The 23,680-nt window shown below is 44.7% G+C and overlaps 1 protein-coding gene across 1 annotated transcript in view; it reads right to left on the reverse strand.

The window, feature by feature from the left end:
- Positions 1 to 23,680, reverse strand: part of PPEF2 (protein phosphatase with EF-hand domain 2) — a 279,426-nt gene that overhangs the window by 196,192 nt on the left and 59,554 nt on the right. The window contains exons 3-4 of the mRNA XM_078677865.1: positions 17,471 to 17,530; positions 5,999 to 6,126 (exon numbers count right to left, since the gene is read on the reverse strand). Coding sequence (XP_078533991.1) covers positions 5,999 to 6,126; positions 17,471 to 17,530 — 188 coding nt within the window. The remainder of the gene's footprint in view (positions 1 to 5,998; positions 6,127 to 17,470; positions 17,531 to 23,680) is intronic.

Below are 23,680 nucleotides of genomic sequence, written 5' to 3' on the forward strand. Positions count from 1 at the left end.
TGTTAAAGTGTAGGAAGTGTGATTTGGCAAATAAGCACACTGCAGCCAAAACATGAAGGCCCAGGTTTACAAAAGTGTCCCGCAATGAAGCGCAGTACCCAAAGTTACTTTGCTGCATTGCGTGACAGGGAGGGAGCAGAAGAGCCCCATATCTACAGAGATACGGCTCTCTCCTCCCCTCTCCCTAGTGCCAGTGCAGACGTTTTCTGCCGAGTGCCGCACGCACACCTTTGTGCCATAGTGCAAGGGTGTGTAAGTGAGTCTAGCATAGGTTTTGTACAAAATACCATGACTAGACAAGTTTTAAAACTTTCCCTACTGTGTATGTGTGCTGTACAGTGCAGTACATCTGCAAAGTCGGAAAAGAAAGGAGACATTAAAACATTTCCCCTTTTAACCTATGCTTTCCAGCAGCATTATTTATTGGTGCAAACCCCTGTCTACTAAAGTTAGTAAATAGGGTATTGCATCAAAAAGCATGGGTGGTTGAATTGGAAGGGAAACGTATCATCCATTTACCCCCCCCCCCCGGCTCAGGTTTGTGTTACTTTTCCTCACAAACCAACACAAATACGAATTTGCGGTGGTTTGTAAATCCCCAAAAAGATTTTCCATGGGGTTTGCCTTAAAAATTAATGCAAACTTGGCGCAAAACCTTTGCAAATCTTGACCTAAGTGTGTTCCCTATGTCCACTCTTGATACAAACATACTAGAGAATTTATCACAGGACTGGCACAAATATATACTTTGTGTAGTTGTGTAGTTGTGATCGTGATTAATAGTACATGAACATACATCATCAGCATGTGACAGGAGCAACCAAATGTTCTCTAATACATGTCTCTGGTGTAGGCATTGTGATATGTGTCTAGTTTGGAGAGAGAGGTGGGCATTACATGAAGAGAATTGCACAGGGTTGATTGAGTTGGCTGGAAGGATCCTCCGAAAGGCAATGACTGTTTCATCTGACAAATTAATGTATTCCTTTACAGTAGGGTTGCCACCTCGCTCCAAGTCATCCAATACACTGTTTTCACTCCTGGGCTTTCATATTTTCAACCTAATGCATTTTGGGTGTTGCAGTGTTATGTTAATTTCCTCCAATGAGCTAAATAGACTCTCTTGTCTGCAAGCTGTGAATGGAAGAGTAAAAGTCCTGGACTCGAAACAGTGTCTGTCATGACATGGAAGAGATGGTCACCCTAAACTGTAGGGCATTTTTTGTGATAGGCGAGAAATCAAGTTCTGGAAAGGAGAGTGATAGAGCGCGTACAGCACTTTAACTTGTATGGGTGCATTATACTCATGGTTTAAACGCCCTTGCATATATATATTTTATTATTACAGTGTATTATGTTTATCAAATGCACTTATTCTACATCTTAAACAAGAAATGTAATGTGCACCTTTAAATAGAATTTACATGTATTGGAGACACCATAATTTCTGTATGCATAATGTGCAGGATGACATTATATTCATATCAATGTAATTGTGTGTGTTTAACCCGTTGCGTGCATGCGTCGGCCAAAGGACTTCGTGAGCACTACCTCCGTAGAGCTGCGCACGTCCGTTGGCTGACACGGCCCCGCTCGAGCACGGAAACATCTGCACCGTGGCGGATTCTACGCCGTGGTAAAAGGGTGAAGTTGCCTGCACTGTAGGCCAGTGGCGGCTGGTGACATTTGAAAGTGGTGAAGCGTAAAATGAAAATCGTACTGCACCGAGCCCGAACCCCTTAATTAATTGTGCTGGCTAACCTTTATGGGGGATTTGTCTCGTATGCCTCTCCCTGGTCATGGCCTCTTAATAAATCTGTGCACACTGGTTTACTTAACGTCAAAACAAACAAATTGCTATGGTCATCGCTTTAATCATTTCTATTATGTGAACAACCCTTTGGCGTCCCTAGAACCAACATTCAAGCCACCAGACCACTAACAAGATCCAGCACCCCCCACAGCGTGCATGCTATTCTGGACGCCGGCGAGTATTTCACAATAAATAATTCAGGACCCTGACCTGTACAAAAGAGTCGCAAATGCAATGTTTTTACTGAGTTCATTATAATGAAGGTTGGTTAGCATTGTCCTTGGCGATGGCGAGGCTTTAGGCCTACTCGTGTTTTCACATTTCAATATTTTCCAGGCTTTAATTAAATCAGGTTGCAGCCGGTGGCATCAAGATCAACGCCGCGCAGCCTTCTGCTCTCCGGGTAACGATTGCTACATGCATGCAGGGATGTGTTCGCGTTTCCAGTGAATCCTGTCAGTGGTCACCATCACCGTCAGGACTCACGGGGCCCATTTTGTAGACGAAGGGGGAGGGTTCGGATTCACCTGCTCTGACCGAGACGTCACTGGCATGGCGCTAAAAAGTATTCTCATGCACATTTGTCATTTGGGCTTTTAATTTTAAACCAAATTGTACTACTACCATCACTACGACCTTGTATGCTAAATAGAAAATAATTACACGAACATGGAACGTGTGCGTGGCAGGCCTGCGGCCTGTCTTTTCTGTTGGCTGACTGGCTGCCAAGTTAGTAAATCGTCGTGGCTTTTCTGGGAGAATTGGGAGGTGTAATGTGAGGTTGCAAATGTTGAACACCAACACGGCTATAAACAGCACAGTTGTCGCACTGGATGTCGAAGTTGGTTGAAAGAGAGGCCAAGGCCAAGCCGATTGCCAGACAATTAAATTAATTGACGCCTAAAAATGCTGCTTTTTCCAATAGGGTCCTCTGACAATTGGGTATCTTCTGTCAACTTACTTTTTACTTTGCTTCAGAAGAACGCACAACAACATTTTACATTGCATGTTTAGCGCTGCCCGACCCTCATCATGTCAACTTTTATATTTATTACCATACCTGCACAGGTCCGGTCGGAAATTCACACGTCCCCGTTCAACAACGCTCCAAAAATAATTCAAGTGAGGGTGGGATGACAGACTCAGACAGATGACTAGGTGAGGCCTCAGACCAGTCTCTGTCCCTCATGCGCACAAGTCACGACTCACGAGTCCGACGACCACGAGGACAATGGATGGGGGAAGGGTGACTGGCCGTGAGCCGGCCCGATTTGCCCACCAACTAACAAATGTCCAATCACTGAATGGCTTAACACTAAGCCACTACAGTGATTGGGCATTGCTTGCACCACCACGTTAGATGCTCCCCCCCGCGCTGAGACACTAGACTGGGAACAAGAGAACAGAACACACAGTCGTAGTACTGTTACAGGAGAGTACTACTACAGTAACCAATCCTGACGCTGCTCTCTTTAGAGGAGAGCTGCTCTCTAAAGAGAGCAGCATCAGGATTGGACAGAGCATGGAAAAAACGCCGCTCATTTTTCAAGCACTGGGGTATGTTGCATAGGCAAACCTCGTACTCAGCAGTGCTTGCTTTTTAAAACCCATTGACTTTGCTAGCTCCAGAAAGGCAGCCGGGCAGACACCACATGCGCAGTGCGCACTGTGACTGTCTGTGCCGGCACTCCAGCGCCAGTGCGCCACCCAGTGTCAGACAGTGATTAACATCATGAGTGAAGCTTGAAGTTCACACCACGGCCGCAGGGCAATAATTATCGGGCAATTTATTAGAGCGGCGCGTTAATTTATAAAACTTTTATTAACGCGCCGCTCGAATAAATTGCCCGATAAATATTAGTGGGGCAACGCCCCACCGCCCAAATGGTAAAACCGCCACTGCTGTAGGCCCAGAGCTACAAGTTGTTGGCAGTTTCTAAATCCTCGGTTACTAAAGAAATAATTAACTGTATCTCTTGTGTGTGCCGAACAGTATGCTCTCATCTCACTGCAGGTACAGGAATTCAACCTCGTTATTCTTAGTTTAAGGAGATAACCAGAATGTCTTTGAAGAGTCTGAGAAGCGGGAAGGGAGGATACCTCATGTGCCTGGCCTATCTGAATCTAAAGACCACTAGAAGAAAAGAAGAATTTAATTAAAGAAGTAACAGAAATCTACTGAGGAAAATTGGAAGTGAAATAATTCGTCATGTGATACATTTCGGAGGGGGCTGAATTGTGTCTTTTTATACGATACGCAGGGACAGAAAATCAGACTTCGAGATTTTCAGAGGAGAAGGAGCATCTTAAGAGCAAGCTCCATAGCCTTAAGCTATCTTGACCCATTTGACGTGAGTCTTTCTAAGGAAGTCTACACGTGCTGACACCTTTAGGAAAAAGTAAGGGTACTCAGCCAGGAACCCTGATGAGAGTAGTGTAGGGAAAGATAACTCATGCTTTCCTTCCTAATAAACAAGGAATTGGATTCAGCCTCCATCCTGTGTTGTATTTTAATTCTTGAATTTGTCACCTTATGCCTACTGTGCCGAATTAATTATATGCGTAGGTTCGGCTCTGTATTGATTTTCATCTACCTATATTCACTGATTCTTCGATGCGTTTACATTCAATTATTTTTGGCCTTATAATAAAATCCATACATTGGAATTCGGAGTCTGTGGTCTTTTAAACATGTCTAAATTGTAAGTATAATCTTGAAGTGTTTATTCCCTTCAAAAACTTTTGGCAGGCAAATAAAAGACCATCAGTGCTAAATATGGTAGGGAAGGTAAGGTCTAAATTTAGCGTAATGAAGAGCCATGTATGATCCAACCGGGGAAGAATAAAATAGGCCTATTCTCGACATAAAAATTAAGACTAACTAGATTATTCTAAACTAAATTCTACCTTTAATGAAGAACTTAAATAGGCATCTCTAAAAGGAATTTAAAAAAAACACCATCAATCAGAACCTTAAGAGCTACAAATATCAAAAAGATTATAAGAGACTGATCAATCAAGCCAACTTGCAAAATTGCATTGGGCAACTTTACTTGCATATGTGTGAGAGCACCTTTGCTAATAGCAGGTCTCGATTCACAGCCCCTACCTATGTTCAGGGATGAGGGCTTGATTGGCAGTGTGAGTCTGAGCAGCAGTCTGGCGAACCATGCATGATAAACCATGATGAGTGTGCTTCATTCCTTATTGTGGATTGTCTCTTATGAGCCGGTAAGGGGAGAGGTCAGGACCCAATGACATCAGCACCCCTCCAGATCCTTATGTTTGTGGTTGGAGAGCCCTTTACCTTGGATGGGAGTGAATGGGCAATCCTGGTTAATTTCAAGGGGCTTGGGGCCCGCTGCTGGCATGTCAGCACCAGTCCTCCCAAGTGCATTATGGTATTTGTAGTTCATTGTATGCATGAGCACACCACCATCGTCTGAGTGGCACAGGCTAAGCGAGGCCAAGGTTAGGGCTTAACCAGATACTTCCATGTTATGCCCCTGCTTCTGGACCCACCACACACTTGGATACATCCCCATTGTAAATATTTCACGTGCCCTGCTCTGATTGAACACGGACAGCTTCATTTGTTGAACTGCAATTCAGGAATCAGACCGTAGACAAAAAACTGAATGTATTTCTTTATTCTATGAGCATGTTTGACTTCTAAATACAAAAACAAAAAAGTCTGACTGCGGCTCAGTATATCTAGGTCTGCTTTTTCGAAAGAAGTGAAAGGCTGTGATCAAATGGAGAGATTAAAACAAAAACAAATGATGGCGGCGAAACTTTATATGGGATAGATTGATTTTGAAATGACAGTGACATGTGACTGATGTTAGTGCTCATATTTTGTCCAGTTTAGTTATGAGACTATTAAGACAATAGGCTTCCATGACAGATACATTAGGATCTGCACAGTAACACGCTAAACGGGAAAATCAACGTCTGCATTTTACATGAAGCAGACACATGTATAGTATCAACCAAATTAAGATATTAAATTGCATCTGCAATCTGCTGGACTTTTCAGTAACAAATGTGAAACAAATGAGATGCTGATGAAATTGGAGAATTTGCGTTGTTACTGATAAAATAGCAACCAAATCAATACAATATAAAGCTTTGAGTTAGGAGGAAATCCTGCCAATTCGTTTGACTTCATGTGTTCTATGGTACCTTGACCTGGTCTTGCTCTCCTGTGTATTCGATAGACTGGAAGATGGTCCAGGTGCACCTCCGGCGTACTTCCAGCTGGGCGATGTAACGACGGTACCATCCTTGAATCAGGACTGCTGATTTGAAAGCTATTGCACCAGACAAAGGTAAAAAATAGATATATATATTCACTAGGGCAGGTAGTGCCTTCCTCAGGCCAGAAGAATGCAAATGAATGTGACGCGCACGGAGCTCTGCAACATATGTCTTTATTCTCCAACAAACAATCACACATTGCACTCATTACATCATAACTTTTATGACCATACCTTAACACCTCCCAAAAGTCAACGTAATTCCTGTTCAGGGTCTGCGAGGGTCCTAGCGCACATATTACCAAAGACATTACATCTCCCTTTTTGTTAAATAAAAAGTACAGACAAATTAGTATCATTTTTCCTCATTGAGTCACAGAGGCACGCGCACTGGTCTACCAGATCGGGTGATATGAAGTAGTTGTGATGCACCTTGATCAGGCACCACTGACATTGGCTCAGATGTTTGATCTGGACATTCAGGCGGGATTGCCTTGCTCATGATCTCAGGAGATGACAAACATTAAGGAAAATGTTTAAAATGTGAAAGAGTCCCATGTGCTGGCATTTCCGGATGATGCACCAACACCATGTGTCCTTTGCACGCTGCAACCTTCAACGGTTCAACAACAAACGGAATGTCAGTTTTCTGCTTTTGTTTCTGTTTGACCAGTACACAGTCCCCTTTATTCAAGACTGTCTCCTGGGCGCATCAGCACTGATCAGCATAAGTTTTCATTTTGTACTTCTGAGAAGTGTCAGTGACATGAACCTTATCAGTATTCATTGATCGGTCCAATGTTCATTGTGAAAGTTTTGTTCTGATGACGCCCTCCAAATAGCAAGGTGACAGGACTCTCACCAGTTGTGGAGTGAAAAGTTGATCGATAGGCACAAACTGCTTGACACAGGGCTTGGCTTACATAAATTCCCTTCATTGGTGCTCACTGAATTACCCTTTTATGGGGGCCTATAAATCGTTCAACAGCACCATTGGCTTAGGGCCAGAGAGGTGTACTCTTTTGATACTTGATATTGAGTCAAACAAGACACTCCTTGAACTCTTTGCTATTGAACAGCGGGTCACTGTCAGATTTGAGAATAGTGGGGATGCCCCACGCTGCAAAGATGTCATCAAGCAGCTCAATTACTTTGTCATGGGTTGTTGATGATACGTCCTCCCCAAAGGAAAGCGTAAATATTCATCAAAGACTACCATGAGATGATGTCCATTTCCTGGAGGCGCAAAAAGAATCAAATTTAACTTCCTCCAAGGCATGCGCCGGATGGTCATGTATTGTCAGTGGATGCTAAGTCACCTTTGGGGATAAACAGTTACACAGGTAGCACGCTTTCAGCTCTTTCTCAACTCATTTATCCAGGCAAAGAAATCAAACTCAGTCTCTAAGGGTTCTTTTGGTGGCAGCAGTGCTAAAATATTTTTCGTATACTAGCTCAAGGGCTTGCTATCTCGGGCTCTCAGGTATGATGATCCTCAAACCTCTCAATATAATACCCTTATAAGTGACAGATAGCTCCTCCTGTACATTTTTTACTTTTTTGAAATTCAACATCATCAGCAAAAGGTCGAATACTTTTCTTCCAAGATTGTGTTGTGAGGAGGTCTTTAGCATGTGTTTATCTGAGTTGATAGCAGCAATAATTTGTTCAATTGATAGAGCTGTTGGTGTGCTGGACCTCACAATGACATTGAGATACTCCTCAGCCGCTTGGATGTCGAACAGTGGTGAGGTAGGGGCACTCGTGAAAAGTAATCTAGGAGTTTTGGTCTTTCTCCGGCTTGTGCACAATTACTTAGTCATACTCTTGCAGTCACAACCCCCACCTCTTGATGCAAGTGGGAATTTTAGCTTTTGAGTGTCTAAAGATAAGGGGCAACGTCTGGTGGTCTGTGATGATAGTGAAACATTTCATTTATAGAAACACATGAAAATGTTTGCCGGCCTACACTATAGCCAGATTCCTTCTCCAGCTACGAGTAGGCATATCCTGCTTCAGACAGGATTCTACTGGCATATGTCACAATGTGTTTCTGTCCATTAATATGGCCATTGTGTTGTGCAAGGATTGCCCCCAGTCCCACCAAGCTTGCATCTACTGTAACTTGGGGCCAAAATTGGCCATTTTAGTTGCATTCTCAATCACATGTTTTATTTATTTAAAACTTTGGTCAAATTCAGGAGACCACTGGAATAGGACACTCCGCTTTGTTAAGTCTCGCAATGAGGCACTCACTGTAGCAAAGTCACGAATGTACCTTGAGCAATAACTGACCATGCCTAAAAAGGACCGCAGCCTGGTTATATCTTGTAGGGGGCAAGCAGATGACGGTACTTGCACCTTATCCTGGTCAGAAGTCATTCCCCCATCAGAGCATATGCACCCAATGAATTTGAGTTTGTTTTTGTGAAACTCACACTTTGTTGCATTCAGAGTGAGCACTGCATCAGCAAGTAGTTGGTATACTTTTGTAAGAGCCTTGTCATGTTCCGTTAGTGTTGCTCCAAATACCAGTATGCCATCACTGTAATTAAAAGTAACCCTTTCTCGCAAGAAATGTGCATGTGTGGGCGCATGCACATTTTTCTCAATGATTACCCAGACGGGGAGGAAGAGGAGGAGGGCAGCCCGGGGACACCACAGTACAGGTAAGTGGTTTTTAACTTACTTTTAAGTAATGTATAATTACTAGTTAATATGAGAGGTAGAGGCGGGGTTTGGCCAACTCCGCTCCTCTGTAGAGTGTGCAGAGATTTACCTTCTCCGCATTCTCCTTGGAACGCGGAGGAGGCAAATCTCCGCACACTCCCCGGGCGGAGCGGAGTTCTCCGCCCGGGCTTAATTGAAAGCATGTGCAACAAGTTGAATCATTCACCAAATAATAGCCTGAAATAGCTCCGCAGCCGAAGATGCTCCAAAAATCAGTCTTTTATACCGGGACAAACAAACTTGAGTCAAAAAATGTGTAATGTACCTACAGTTCTCTTCCAGCTGTAGTCAATGGTATCCTTTGTTCAGGTCAAGATGTGAGAAGACTTTGTCTCCGTTCAGCTGCATTATTATGACTACTATGTGGGGACCAGGATGTCCTTCTCTCTCAATTGCCTTGTTGGCCTGGTTCAAATCAACACAAATGCACACTGCACCTCTACTGTCCCTTTTTAGCACCACAACTATGGGTGAAGCCTACGATGTCAGACCAGTGGAGTGTTCAATGATGTCATGGTTCAACATTGTTTCGAGTTTTTTCTCAATGGCTTCTTGTAAGTGAAAAGCGGCTCTGCGGTGCCTCTGGGCAACAGGGTAAATGTCCTAATTAATATGCAGTTGCATTTGACATTTTTTCAATCTTCCTAGGCCATGAAACAATGACGGGAATTGACTCACAATTTCAGAATGCGCACCAATGTTGTCATTGAGAGTATCAGTACCATGTCAGCAGCAGTGGCAAGGCATGCACTGGATGAAATTCCTTGGAGGAAATTAATTGGCACTTGTACTGACGTTGTTTTATGTTGCATGGCTGCTGTAAATGACCCTTGACTCTGTAACATTTTAGATGCAGCCCACGTGTATACTTTCATGTTGAATGTAGTAAGGTGGCACAAGAGATAGGCTGTTGAACTTTAATACGTGCATGATGTTAATCAACGCACCACTCTCTATTTTGAAAGTTATGGGGCAACCGTTTACCTATAATAACATTTTAGGACAGTATCCTAAGGAGTTTCGTCACTTTGTTTAGTTATTTTTTCCTGACTTTCGATCTTCTTTGCAAGCAGCTAATCCTACATGTGCATGTCATTCCTTAGTAGATACCATCAAGTCACAGCTGTCTTCTTTGCTAGTACTTGACAATGATGTTGAAGAGCCTTTATATGGCGAACTTGATGATGATTCACTGTGCTTGGGTTCTACTTGTCGCAACTGGTGTTGCTTTTTGGCCTTGTGGGCTTGGCAAGAATGCTTCAGGAACCTTCTGCGAGTCCATTTTCTCTTCTCGCTGTGATACACAGGGTTTTTATTTTGCAGACTACTAAGAAGGGATTGTTTTTCCTGCAGCCTTTGCATGTCTGTCCAGTGAATGGACATTTACCGTTATGCTTCCTTATCCGCAGCTTGTTGATGTGCTTGTTCTTCTGCCCCTACAGCCATTAGCACTTCATCTAAACTGTGTGTCTCTCTCAACAATTGGTTGAAGATGTACCTTTGATAGTCAACATTCGGCATTGGATTGAACTTGGCTTCCAACACTTCTTCTAGCTTTTGGTATGCATTTACATCAGTATGTGAGACTCTCTTCATCTCTTCTTTCACTCAATCACCGGCAAGGTTTTTCAAATATTTAATCATTTTCTTATCATCTTCTTCTAGTGCATCTGTGAAGTCATTTAATATTTTGATCCACACAGCCTGTCTGGCACCAATGTTCTGTTTCTTCGTTGTGTCAAACGGCGGTGATGATGATTTCAGGAATGTACCCACGGTATATTTTGCACTCCTTTTTGCTGCCATTAAGAGTACATGCTCTTCAGGCAATGTTCATTGCACAAGATGCCACCCGCAACTGATGCACGCACTGGCCTTGTGCCTGAGCCTTGGTCATCACATTCTATTCCAGGTCATGTGGTGCTTCAATCACCTGTGTGGTAAGAACGTTTCTGTTTTTGTACCTAAGATGTCGTCATTGCCTTCAGTGTTTGCTTCAAATGGATGATAGTTCTGTGTTATGGCGTTGTATCTCTTCTTTTAGCCTTACCAGCTAGTTCTGGTGAGCTTTCCGAATCTGCTCCTTTGCACGGCTTTCAATGTCTTTGATGGCTGTGTTTGGGCTAGAACGGGTCTTGACCTGCAAATACGCCAACTGTAGACTGCTTTGCATTGATTCGGGGCTCACATAGCATGCACAAGCAGTTTGTTGTACCTTTGCAACCTCTCAGGGAGAGCATCCTTGTTTATTCAGGCACATATACCCTACTCATCGTCAGTAGTAGCGTCTTCTCCAGCCTGGGAGCATGCAAAGGAATACGCCATACACGTAGCTCTGCAACAGGTATCTTTATTCTCCAATACACGATCACACATTCATTCATTACATCATAACTTTATAACCACACCTTAACACCTCTCAGCAGACTACGTAATTCCTGTTTTGAGTTTGACCAGAACCACAAGGGTTCTAGCATGCACAATATCAAAGACACTACAGGGCATAACATCAGTATCCCTATATGTCTGGCCCTTACCTCAGGGGCATGTAAAATTAGGACACCACTGGTGTTCATGGACTGGAATTCGATGGTATTATTCAAACTGCTATGTGTAGGTACCATGAACTTTTTTATCACTACTGACTTGGGCCCCTGTAATGAGTTCTTTGAAATATTGTTACTAAATGTTTTCATGGAGTAATACCATTATGCATGATCACAAGTTAGCATGCTTGGGGTGTTACTACGAAAATGCCAGATGAAATACATTGTGAACTGGGCGGTATCCTCGCATTTGGTAAAACAAAGTTCAATGAAATAATTAAAATGCATTTTCACAGTTGAAAGGACAACATGCACAATACAAAAAACATGCTAACATAAATCTTGTTTGGAAAAATGTGTTAAAATATTTGTGAGAGAAGTGACTCATCCACAGACACCATTTTCCTACAATTAGAGACTAGGGGCTATCTACAAATCAACTGGATATGGAACCCACCCTGTATCTTCTCACTTCTGTTGGGAATGCCATACATCTCAATATTTCCCATCTCCCTGCTGCCCCAAGCTACTTGAATGGCATGGATTTGTCCTTGGAGTCTGCATTACCAGGTGAAGTATTACTATACCCTGTAATATAAAAATTAATAATGAGGGGCCCAAAGTTTACCAGAAGCCTCTCAGCTGTAAATGCACCTTTCTGATTCACATTAAGTATTATTGTGAAATCAAAACAGTCCATGATCATCAGGTACAGGTAAAAGTGTCTGGTCCGGGGGGATGGGACTGGCTGCACATGTGCACAAGTGTGTCGCTCCTACCAAGCCCACTTTTCGGGTTCAGGTATGCCCAGTGTATGGAGGCTCTAGCCTCTTAATACTGCAGTCCACCTTGATTAATAAATGCTTAGGTGCGGGCCAACTCCTCCATGGCAAGAAAGTGAGGAGGTCAGTGAAGTAAATAGTGGCCCTATATGACACAAAAGCACACTGAGAAGGGGTCAGGTGCTTCCCTAATCTCACAGAAATCGAAGAGCGTAGAATTGGCCAGCAACAATATTGTACCCTGAGTCAACAGCACCATTAGGAAGCCCAACTTTGTCTGCCTGGGGTGTCGATAAAGGCCTGTGCGGTGGCCCTACAAGAAAAGGTACAGAGTACAGTTGGTGGAAATAGAGAAGTTGCGGACCTTTGCATATGAATACACAGGCACCTCCAAAAGGGTTAGTGCGGCGTTTAACTGAAAATGCAATGGGCTGTGAACAAGTTTTCATTGAGGTTTCGGCCCATCAACCACAGAGGAAACATGTCACTTAAGGAGCAGAGGTCAAAGAACCTTAAGACAACACAAGACAACTTCTGGCAGCCGCCTTCCTTCACAACAGACCTGAGTGAAACAAGAGGAGAAATGGGGACCCCAGGAAGGCTTAACTGACCCAGGGTGAAACCATAGTTATTGACACTTTGAAAAGTCAGTACTTCGGTTTCTAGTGTGGACCAAAGAATGGTCAAGATGAAGTCATTTCTTGCGAACTTCTGCAAATGGCTTTCTGGAATAAAACATTGCTACTCTTGAGAACCAGAAATAAGTATGCAAAGAAGAGAAATGCCAGAGTGAGTCCTTCCTTGGCAATGCTTTTACAATCCTGTTGAGAATCGAAATAGAACGCATTGAGAAGAGAATGAGAGCTCATATTAGATGGTTAGGATTACCTCCACTTCCTGAGGGGGAGGATATGATGGCCCTACTGTTTTCTTTTCTGAGGAGCCACATTTCAAGCATCAATAGAACCTGAGATATTTATCACAAAAGCAGAGAGACTACCTACATGAGGATCAGGAAGGAACACATCTGACATTGTGGGATCGGGAACAAGTGTTGTGGTATTGAGTAGTCCGATTTAAAGGAAAGTGGCCACATGAGCCACTGCAAGGCAGAGAAATCCTTAATTCTGAGGTACAAAAATGGGTGTGATTCCTGATTTGAGCAGGACAATGCTGCAAGGTAAGAGGCACTGCAGGTGATAAAGAGAGACCGTGCACACTTGAATTGGTTGGCTTTTCTCTACTGTCCAACAAAGATCTCCAAGGCGATTCCAGGTTCTTATGATTCCAAGAAAGTTTAGCAATTTTATGGTAAATATTGAAAACTGACAGATCTAAATTAAATGAAAAGGAACTTGTTTACATAGTGCCATAACCCCTTTCAGAGGGCCACAAAAAACACAGGGGTTACTGGACCCAACTGTGGCGGTTGAGGCCTATTACTCCTGATGACCCAGGGTCTGAGCTTCTAGGGCTCCCGCTCAACTGGGCCAAGTACCCCGTCTGCACTTGACTCTCAGTGGTAGCTGTGGTTGAGCAGTTGAGGCTCCTTGGGCGGGGGATGTATATACTGGCCAATAAACATGTCTCATAACTCAAAGTGCAAACAGTGCAAACAACAAATCAATGTCCTGCCAAATACTGACTTTTATAAGAAAAAGTAGCATTTTATTTCCAACGCTACACAGGCAATGAAATGCAACATTCAAATACAACAACACAATCTCTTGGAGGTTCAGGGCTGTAGTAGTTGTCAGGCAATACCCTATCCCATATTTTGTTTTGTAACATGCTCAGAGTTATTCCCTATTCACTGGTGGCTGCTTCAGGGAATGCAAACCGCCATACCCAAGAGTTCTCCCTTCTGACCTTTTAGGAACTTAGTCAAAAGTGTCAATAGTGCTGCAGCACCATTTGCAGAGAGTTTTCCCAATTCCCAACTGGTTCTGTTCTCGACTTATCTGCTCTCACACACAGAAGAGTTCCACGATGCAACAGGTACCCTCAAACGTGGACTGGGATGCCCTGCTAAGTTTGGAGAGGTTGGGCTGGTAGCGGCACCACCAGTGGTTCAGGCTCTCTTTCTGGAGCGGAGGAGGTCTCTTAGATTTCAGAGCTGTATTCTGCTCACGAAGAAGCAGTAAGTTGACTTTGTTCAACGGGGGTAGGGAAATTCTCTTTTGAGCTCCTAAGTGGAGTCACAATGATGCAACGTCATCCACAGAGTCTCTGGCGGTCCTCTGTGGTTAGCTGGGGCAGATCCCTCACAATGTGGGTCCAACCAGCAATGCACAGCCTCTGTCTCTCCTTCAGGTAGTGGCCGAAGGGCACAGGCTGCAGCACATTGGCTCAGACAGTCACAGTCTTGGCACTCCTGGAAATACTTTACCAGTGGCCCAGTCTGGCATACAGAGTCACCTCAGCACAGCGATTTGGATATAGCAAGACCCACACGGCACTCAACACATGGCTCAGTCTATGGCGGCCCTTACCTGGCATATGAGGGTTGCTGAAAACTATCCTGCACAAGGCAATGGCCCGATCACTGCTCAACAGAATCCTCACACCTCGCTTGGGAGTCCTCCCAGTAGGGCTCCCCACTAGACCTTTATCCTTCCAATCCTCTCCTCTTCCTCACAAGGCACACTGGTCTTGGCATGCAGCTAGATGCTGGTGCTTCAGGGCCCAGGGTAGGTGGTCTTAGTTCCCCTAGTTGATGTCCCCTCACCAAGTAGGGAGACGAGCAGGTCCCCAGTCCTGATCACGGGCAGAAGTCCTGCAGAGTGTCACCTTCTAACACATATCCTATGGCAGGGTGGCAGATGACAAATTATTGGAGACTCAACCTCCTCATCTTGTAGTCCACTTCCAGACACCAAATGTAATTTAGGGATCTTGTTGGTTTTATGTTGGGGTTCTGCTTGTTTTGAAGTGGGCACTTCTCCTTTTCATCTTCCTTCATAAAAGATGTCTGTCACAGCAGGCACGACTTCAAAGCTGACTGTCCATACCCTAATTCAAGAGAGTAACCAGAGTTTACACTTGAAATTCAGCTACAGTGATTTGTACGGCAAAGGGTAATCCCAGACTCCCAGCCCTACTCTTTATGATTGTCTTATCAGCCCCAACCCTTTCTGGGTTATCCCTAAACCTTTTGCCTCCTTCCTCCTATTTTTGTGACCTGTGTTTGTTGGCTCTAGGACTCTCTGCACTTTACTACTGCACGGCAGGGCTAAAGTGCATATGTTATCTGTGTAAAATTGTATTGGTGATTGGTTTATACATGATTGGCATATTTGATTTACTAGTAAGTCACTAGTAAAGTGCACCAGGTGTGCCCAGGACATGTAAATCAAACGCTGCTAGCGGGCCTGCAGCACGGATTATGCCACCCACACGGGTAGCCCTGGAACCATGTGTCAAACCTACCACTACAGTGTCAGTGCGGGCAACTTTAAACTTCCATGGCAACCTAGTAAGTGAAACCAATTGCCAAGCCCAAACGTCCCTTTTACTACATTTAAGGCACCTCCAAGGTAGGCCTGTGGTAGCCCCATGGGCAGGGTGCAGTATAATTAAAAGGTAGGACATGAACTGGTGTGTTTTACATGACCTGATAGTGAAATACTGCTAATTTCATTATTTTTCACTATTGAAAGGACTATATCTCACATAGGTTAACATTTGAGCTGCCTTGTAACCTCTTACAATTGTAACTTTCAATTGGGAAGAGATAGTGATTTGGAATTTGGGGTCCCTTTACTCACAATTTAAAAATACATCTTTTAGTGAAGTTGGTTTTTAAACTGTGTGTTTCAAAATGCCCCTTTTAGAAGGTGGGTATTTTCTTGTTTTACCATTCTGTCCCTCTGCCTGACTGTGTAATCCATGTCTGAGGGAAGGTGACAATTGGGCTGTTTGTGCATTCACTCCAGACCATCACACAAAGGGAGCTGAGGTGTGTCCTGCATATCCTGTTGGCCCATCACCAGGCTGATGGGTCTTCCTGAGCTAGAATGGTGGGAGGAATTGTCACTGACACCTAAACAAGGTTGTGCTTGTCCTCACACAAAGATGTCTCCACCCCCCTGTAGTGTGTATGGAGACAGGAGCTGAGGTGTGCCCTGCATATCCTGATGGCCCATCACCAGGCTGATGGGTCTTCCTGGGCTAGAATGGTGGGAGTAGTTGTCCCTGACACCTAAACAAGGCTGTGCCTGTCCTCACACAAAGCTGTCTCCACCCCCTGTAGTGTGTATGGAGCCAGAACAGGGAAAGGCAGGGTCGTGTGCACTACAAAGACTTAACTTTGAAGTTTGCCTACTTCAAAGGCAGAAACTGTATAAGTACTGGAGATGTGACATCATAACTTCAGAACACTTCTGTAGTAAGAGGAGATTCTGCCAAGAAGAAAATCTAGAGAAGATGTCAGAGGGGAACTGCCAATTTGCTTATTGTTGTGTTGTGCTGGCCTACTGTTTCTGTCTTGGGCAGTGAAATGACTGGACTTTGCTTTCTGTATCCTATTTGCCAAGGTTCTCCAAGGGCTTGTGTGTGCTTGCCTCCTCTCCTCTTAAGAAGTCTCAGGGCCATCAAAAACTTCATCTTCATCTGCAGCCCCTGAACTCGTGTGCTGGGTGTTCTGACTCACCAAGTGATACCAATTACAGTTCTGGGCCCTTTGAGGTGGCTGTTGCTGCAAAGAAGCCCAAAAGTACATGTTTTTCCTGACGCAGCATCGCTTTGGGGGTAAAAAGTCAACACATTGCTGCGAAGAATCAACGCAACTCCTGCCGTGTGTCTGTAAACTGACACTGAGTTTCTGTTTCAGTAAACTTTCAGTGATACTCAGAGAAGTGTTGCACACTTTTACCATGGCATGTCTGTGGGAGGTTGCTTCCCACAAAGTGGGACAATATTGAAAAAAGTACTAAAGTGAGGCTGAAGCAATGGGAATGAAACAGAGGTAGCTGTACTTTCACCGGCAGGGTTCTTTGAGGGAAAACACTTCATCAGGATTGGCTGCACCAAGAGTCCTTTACAGTCCCCTACAAGTAGGGACACCGATGCAGCTACTGGTCAGTCGTAATAGACCTTCCTTCCAATCCACAAAAGTGAGAAACTTGAAATTTGGAAGCAGCATTTAAATTTAGAGCTTCACAAATGTGGCAAACTAGCAACCACGTTCTTCAACATGAGGATGCTTAGCTTCAACTATATTTCGGGTTCTTCACCTCTTTTCCTTGGGTGTACAAGGCACAAGACCTCTCTTGCATCAAAAGTTCCCTCCACCCTAGGTGAGGTAAGTGTGTGTGCACAATTCTGAACTTCATATATTACCTGTACCAGCTCCAGATACGCCTACAGCTCCAGGCCCACCTCCAGCAGCAGGAACTGGATCTATTTATGAAGGAAAGAAAACAAACATTGATTTCAAAAGCAACAGAGTACAGTCCAGTTTTACTTTCCAACCTAAATATGTTTCTGCGAGGTGTATTGCAGCTACTAGTTTTAAAATGCTGATATGGCATGCCTTATCAAGCTCTTGTTGTCAGTCTTCAATCTAATTTTCGCTGTATAATGCTGCAGCAATGGACAGCCCACTCTGTCTTTCTTCTCTTTGCAGCAACTAAGGGAAGAGGGTGCTTCATGGCCTCCACTCTTCTGCTGCTTGTTCACTGTGTGTGCTACTAACTGTGGTGGCAGATTGGAGGAAGGACAGTATAGCTTCTCCTCTCTGTAGAGCAGGATTCCTGGCACCAGACTGTAGATGTAATTCCTGATCTCTTCCCTTAGGGGCGTTAAGGGAAAAGTATGCAAAGGAAGGGACCACTGTGCCCTCATTCTATTAGCAATGGAAGCAGAAGGTGGATGGGGGATCTTGTGGGTTGCAACTGTGAGTGAAGATTACGATTCAAAGTGACTAAAAAACAAGCATTTCTCAAAGTGTTTTGGTATAGCTTTAATGCGCCAAAGCATGGAGCACAAATCTGGTAATACAAATGAGGCTCATGTCTGAAATGCACAGAAAGATGAAGGTTGCAGATAGGCTACTAAGACCAATAAAAAACATCAGAAAGCCAAACAAGGCATCCTGAAGACAATGGTGAGGTTGTGAGAACCATAATATTAGTTTCTATGATCACCAAAGGGTAATAGATGGGTTCAATAGCCTGTGAGGTCTAGCAAAGGGGTGAACATAATCTTCAAGGACAGCAAGGCGGGTGTGATGAGCAGTGGAAAGTGAAAGCTGGCAAAAAGAATTACTTGAGGGCCGGCATTGCTGTGTTAAGGATGACACTAGGTTGGAGGGAGGTCTGAATGTCAAGATCCGCAAAGGGGATCACGGGCTAGCCCAGTAGCACTGGGGACCAAAAAGGATGGTCTAAAAAGATAGTTTCAGAGAGTCAGCTGAGACCTCAGCATGCCAGAAAAGGTGAAACTAAAATGTAACAATGGGAGATGTGTTCTGCGCACTGGTATATAATTGAGTTGAAACAGCATCATATGCTGACAACACACAGCTTATTCTGGCCTTGGATAAAGCATCCACTGGCTCTGAGCCAATTTCAAACATTGCTTAACAGAGGTTATCCTGTAGAAGCAAACCAACCACCTTAAATGCAATACTGATAAGACGAAGATCATGCTTTTAAGGAAGACCAACTCCACAGATCAGGTGCTATGGTGGCAGGACTCTGCACCTCCCTCACCTAACACAGTTGAGTTGTAAAAAATCTAATAAAATCACTGACATTGTTTTTTACTAGCTTCCTTTTGCAGCAAGAAAAACAATGACCTTTTGCATTAATTGCACCCAAATTGGACTATTGTAACAGTCTATATGCAGGCGCAACCAAAGTGATTTTGCAGAAGCTGCAGGTAGTACAACACGCAGCTGCCAGGCTTGTGCTTAAATTGTCACTGCTTTCCTTGGCCTTAGCTGCTTTTAACTCCTTTGGCACTTATGACAAGCTCAGCTCGTCATGAGGCACAGTGGAGCTGTGCTCATGACAAGCTGAGCTCGCCATAACTGCAGCGGAAGGCCAACACGGGGCTGATTCCCCTCCTGTAAAGACGTTCCACGGGAGTGGGCAGAGTCATAACAAGTTCAGCTCGTCATGAGAACCGCGGCGCCGCATGCCGACCCCTTCCCCCCACACCGCTGGGAATTAGCCCCGCGGCGAAGAGGTTAAAGCCTTTCATCGTTTGCCAATACATAAAAGGGTTTTGTTTAAAATACTCTTGCTCACTTTTAGAGCTTATAGAGCGTTAGGCCCAAAATATCTAGTTTACAGATTCACCTATTACACCACAGTTCGGACTCTGAGATCCTCATCCGTCAATCTTTTCAAAACTCCTACCTCAAGGTGTAAGACCAAAGGTGGCAAATCCTTTGCTGTCCTGGGGACCAGGGTCTGGAATCAACTCCCCAGACATCTAAGATTCCTTGACTCTGAATCTCTCTTCAGGAAACATCTGAAAACTTGGATCTTCATGGCCTCTGATTCATTATGCTGCACACTTATTTGGTGAGCCTATGTGTCTCTTCCACTCCTGCTGTTCTGAATTCTGTCTTTTTTCCGCTTAGCACAAGGATGCTCTTTGCAGAGTGACAGTTGCGCCTTACATTTGCAATATTCATTCATTCATTAAAAAGCTCTGAGTGCTGACAAAAATAAGTTCCTGATGGTCAGGTGTAGTATCCTCAGGTTGTATATATGTTCCTTCACTCCTCTGCATCTTGCTGCACAGTCAGTGTGAGTGTTCCGGTTAGAATGTTAGTGTGAGTGGAATGCTTGGGTGCTTGAGTGTTGTCAAGCACCCGTTTATTCTCCTGAGGCGGAAGCCGGGAGACACACATTTCCTCTGTTCGAATTAAACTGCATTACAGCATCGTTTTAAAAACACTGTTAAAATTTGTGTTAATCTATTCCTTTGGCCTTCGTGGCATTTTTAATTACACATTCCTCACTCGCGTGACTGTGCCGATTTAGGGCTCAGTCCGGCCTCGATCTTGGGAGGCAAAGTGGAAGGAACGCGGCCATCTTAGGGAGGTATCTCCCAGGTTGGGTGCAGTCTAGCTGCTCAGGGCAAGGCACTCGGCGCTAGTACTTAAGCAGGGAAACACAGCTGCTCGCGAGACCCGTTTATTCTCCTGAGGCGGAAGCCGGGAGACACACATTTCCTGTGTTCAAATTAAACTGCATTACAGCATCGTTTTTAAAACACTGTTAAAATTTGTGTTAATCTATTCCTTTGGCCTTCGTGGCATTTTTAATTACACATTCCTCACTCGCGTGACTGTGCCGATTTAGGGCTCAGTCCGGCCTCGATCTTGGGAGGCGAAGTGGAAGGAACGCGGCCATCTTAGGGAGGTTTCTCCCAGGTTGGGTGCTGTCTAGCTGCTCAGGGCTAGGCACTCGGCGCTAGTACTTAAACATACGATCATGCCTCCGCGCAGCGGACGCGCCAACATCGCGCCAAAGGAGCGCCTAAGGAAAGCCCGTCTGTGCCCGTCCGGGCCAGACCGGGACCAGGGGCCATGGATCTAACCTCCGTATTACAGGTCGGTCCCGTGACTAGGTACAGCCGGGATGACCTGCTTAATCTAAATAAGGGCGTAACCTCTAACTGTATCACATTGGGTGCTCATACATGCACCCCTAAAGCCTGTATTGGCTGCAGTTACAAACTCTTCCCTGATAAACCAAGTCGTGTAGGGGAGGCAGTCGATAGGTACTGATTGGCGTTACTTAACTGTCGATCTCTACCAAAACACACGACTGAGCTTGCTCTGCTCCTTGAGGAACGAGACCTAGACGTGCTCTTCCTCACGGAAACTTGGACAAGTGACAGCTCCCAGTCAGACATTGTCCGCGCTCTCCCCTCCAATTATGCTATATTTAGACAAGACCGCCCGGACGGTCGGGGGGGAGGGATCGCCATTATTTTTAGAAAAACCTTAGGATGCCGAACAGAAACATTCTTAATCTCTGGAGCCGAAAGTATTAGGTTTGCCATCTCCTTTTCTCCTACCTGCACTTTCTCTGGACTTCTGCTTTATAGACCCCCAGGCCCTTATGCTCAATTCTGCGAAGATCTTTCGAGTACTGCAATAAACTACTCTAGTACCACCCCGAACTTCTCCATCCTGGGTGACTTTAACATCCATGTAGATGAGCCTGACTCGCCAGCCTGCATCAATTTGATTGCTGGTCTGGAGGTCCTCCATCTGAAGCAGTTAGTTACAGACTCGACACACATTGCAGGACATATCTTGGACCATTGTTACACCAATGCAAATACCCTTAGCTATGACAATGCCATCAGGGTGCCCTGGTCTGATCATTTACTACTGCTCTTCGCTATGCCCTCTCAGAAGCAGGCTGAACATGCTATGCTCACGAAAAAAGTCTGCCGACTCTGGTCCAGACTTCCAAAAGAAGCCTGGATTATCAATCTTAAAAACACTCTACCAAAAACTACCAATGATCCCTTGGAAGCTGACACGTCTTTCAACAAGTGGGTAGAGGCCTCTTTGGACCTCACACTCCCAAAGATTGAATTATCTCATAGAAGTGGTGAGAATAAGAAAGCCTGGTACACGCCGGAATTGAAAACATTGAAACTAGCATGTAAACAACAGGAGAGACAGTGGAGGAAACATTATTCTAAAACTGATAAAGCCGGCTATAAACTTGCTTTAAAGAAGTACAAACAGGAGATAAAATCCACTCAATCGACTTATTTTCAGGAAAAAATCAGAACGGCCGCTAATTTCCTAAGAGAAATTTTTAAAAATTTTAAATCCTTGGTCACTCCTCCTCCCCCTATTGACGACCCCGGATTAGCACAGGTGCGGTGTGAGGAACTTGCCAAATTCTTTTTTACCAAGGTGGCCAATATATACTCCTCCTTTCAAAACACTCCTATCGAACCTCCTTCTTCTTTTCATATGGCTTCGCCCCAACTTGTGGAATTTGATCCGGTAGACCTCCCCACTACTCAGCTTCTCTTAAGCAATCTAAAGTCAGGTTCTCCGGCTGATCCTGCACCCCCTACTATACTAAACCTGGTATCAGACACTGTTGCCCCTGTTATTCAGGAGGTGATTAATGCCTCTCTGGCTTCAGGCCTGGTTCCTTCTTCTTGGAAACAGGCTAGAGTCAAGGCCTTGTTGAAGAAACCCAACCTCAACCCGGAAGACAGGGCAAATTATCGCCCCATCTCCCTTTTGCCCACCATCAGCAAACTCACGGAGAAACACGTCAACTCTTTACTCGCTGTTTTTTTGGAGGATAACAACTCCTTTCACGTCACACAGACAGGTTTTAGGAGAAATCAGGGCACTGAAACAGCCCTTATTACAGTGGTTGAGGAAGCAAGGAAAATCGTAGACAATGGAAACCATGCGGCCATATTACTATTAGATCTGAGCGCGGCCTTCGACACCGTGAACCACTCTATCTTGCTACACAGGCTGGAGGAAGTTGGTGTCTCTGGCCGCGCGCTACAGTGGCTGCATTCCTTCCTGTCTGACAGGACCTTTGTGGTCTTCGAAAACGAGGCTTCCTCCTCCCAAATGTGTCTTCACTGCGGTGTCCCCCAGGGCTCATCCCTCAGCCCTACCTTATTTAACATTTACATGAGGCCTTTGTCTGAGGTGGTGCTCCCCTGGGGAGTACAACTTGTAACGTACGCAGACGACACACAACTCATTATCTCCCTATCCACTAATGATGCCCTTTTGAAAATCTCTCTACCTGTCTCAATAAGGTTCGGGAATGGATGGATGAATCCTTCCTAAAGCTTAACGGGGCAAAAACAGAGGTGATGATGCTGGGACACAAGGCACCCACTACGGTAGAGGAATGGTGGCCAGATAGTCTCGGCCAACCACCCAAGCCCAAAACACAAATTAAGAGCCTTGGGGTGTGGATGGACCCAGCCCTTACCTTTTCAGTACAGGCCCGGAAGGTAGCTGCTACATGCTATGCACTCATGAGGCTCCTGAGGAAAATCATCATCCTTCTCCCCTTCGAAGCTAGAAGGATTTTAGTACAGGCACTGATATTATCACGCCTAGACTATTCTAATGCACTCTATTTAGGCACCCCTCAAGGGACTATTAAGATTCTGCAGACCGTGCAGAATTGTGAGGCACGTATGTTGTTGAATGTCCCACGGAGAACTTCTGCCAAGTCTGCCCTCCGTCAGCTTCACTGGCTGCCAGTGCAACAGAGGATCGAATTTAAAGCCCTGATTACGGTCCACAAAGCAGTCAATAAACTAGGACCTGCACTGATGCAATCATTATTCTGCCCGTATTCCCCCGGTCGGGAATTAAGATCTAGCAACAAGAACCTTCTGACAGTCCCTAGTATAAAGAGAGTGCGTATGGGCGGCCGACGCTTCTCTTTACAGGCCTCAAAACTCTGGAATAATCTTCCTCACCACATTAGATTGGAAGGCAATCATCTCAAATTTAGGAAGACGCTGAAAACCCTCCTGTTTATCTAGACTCTGAGAATGAACGTTGGTCTAAAG

The sequence above is a fragment of the Lissotriton helveticus genome, chromosome 2_1 (assembly GCF_964261635.1).
Source record: "Lissotriton helveticus chromosome 2_1, aLisHel1.1, whole genome shotgun sequence".
Taxonomy (NCBI): domain Eukaryota; kingdom Metazoa; phylum Chordata; class Amphibia; order Caudata; family Salamandridae; genus Lissotriton; species Lissotriton helveticus.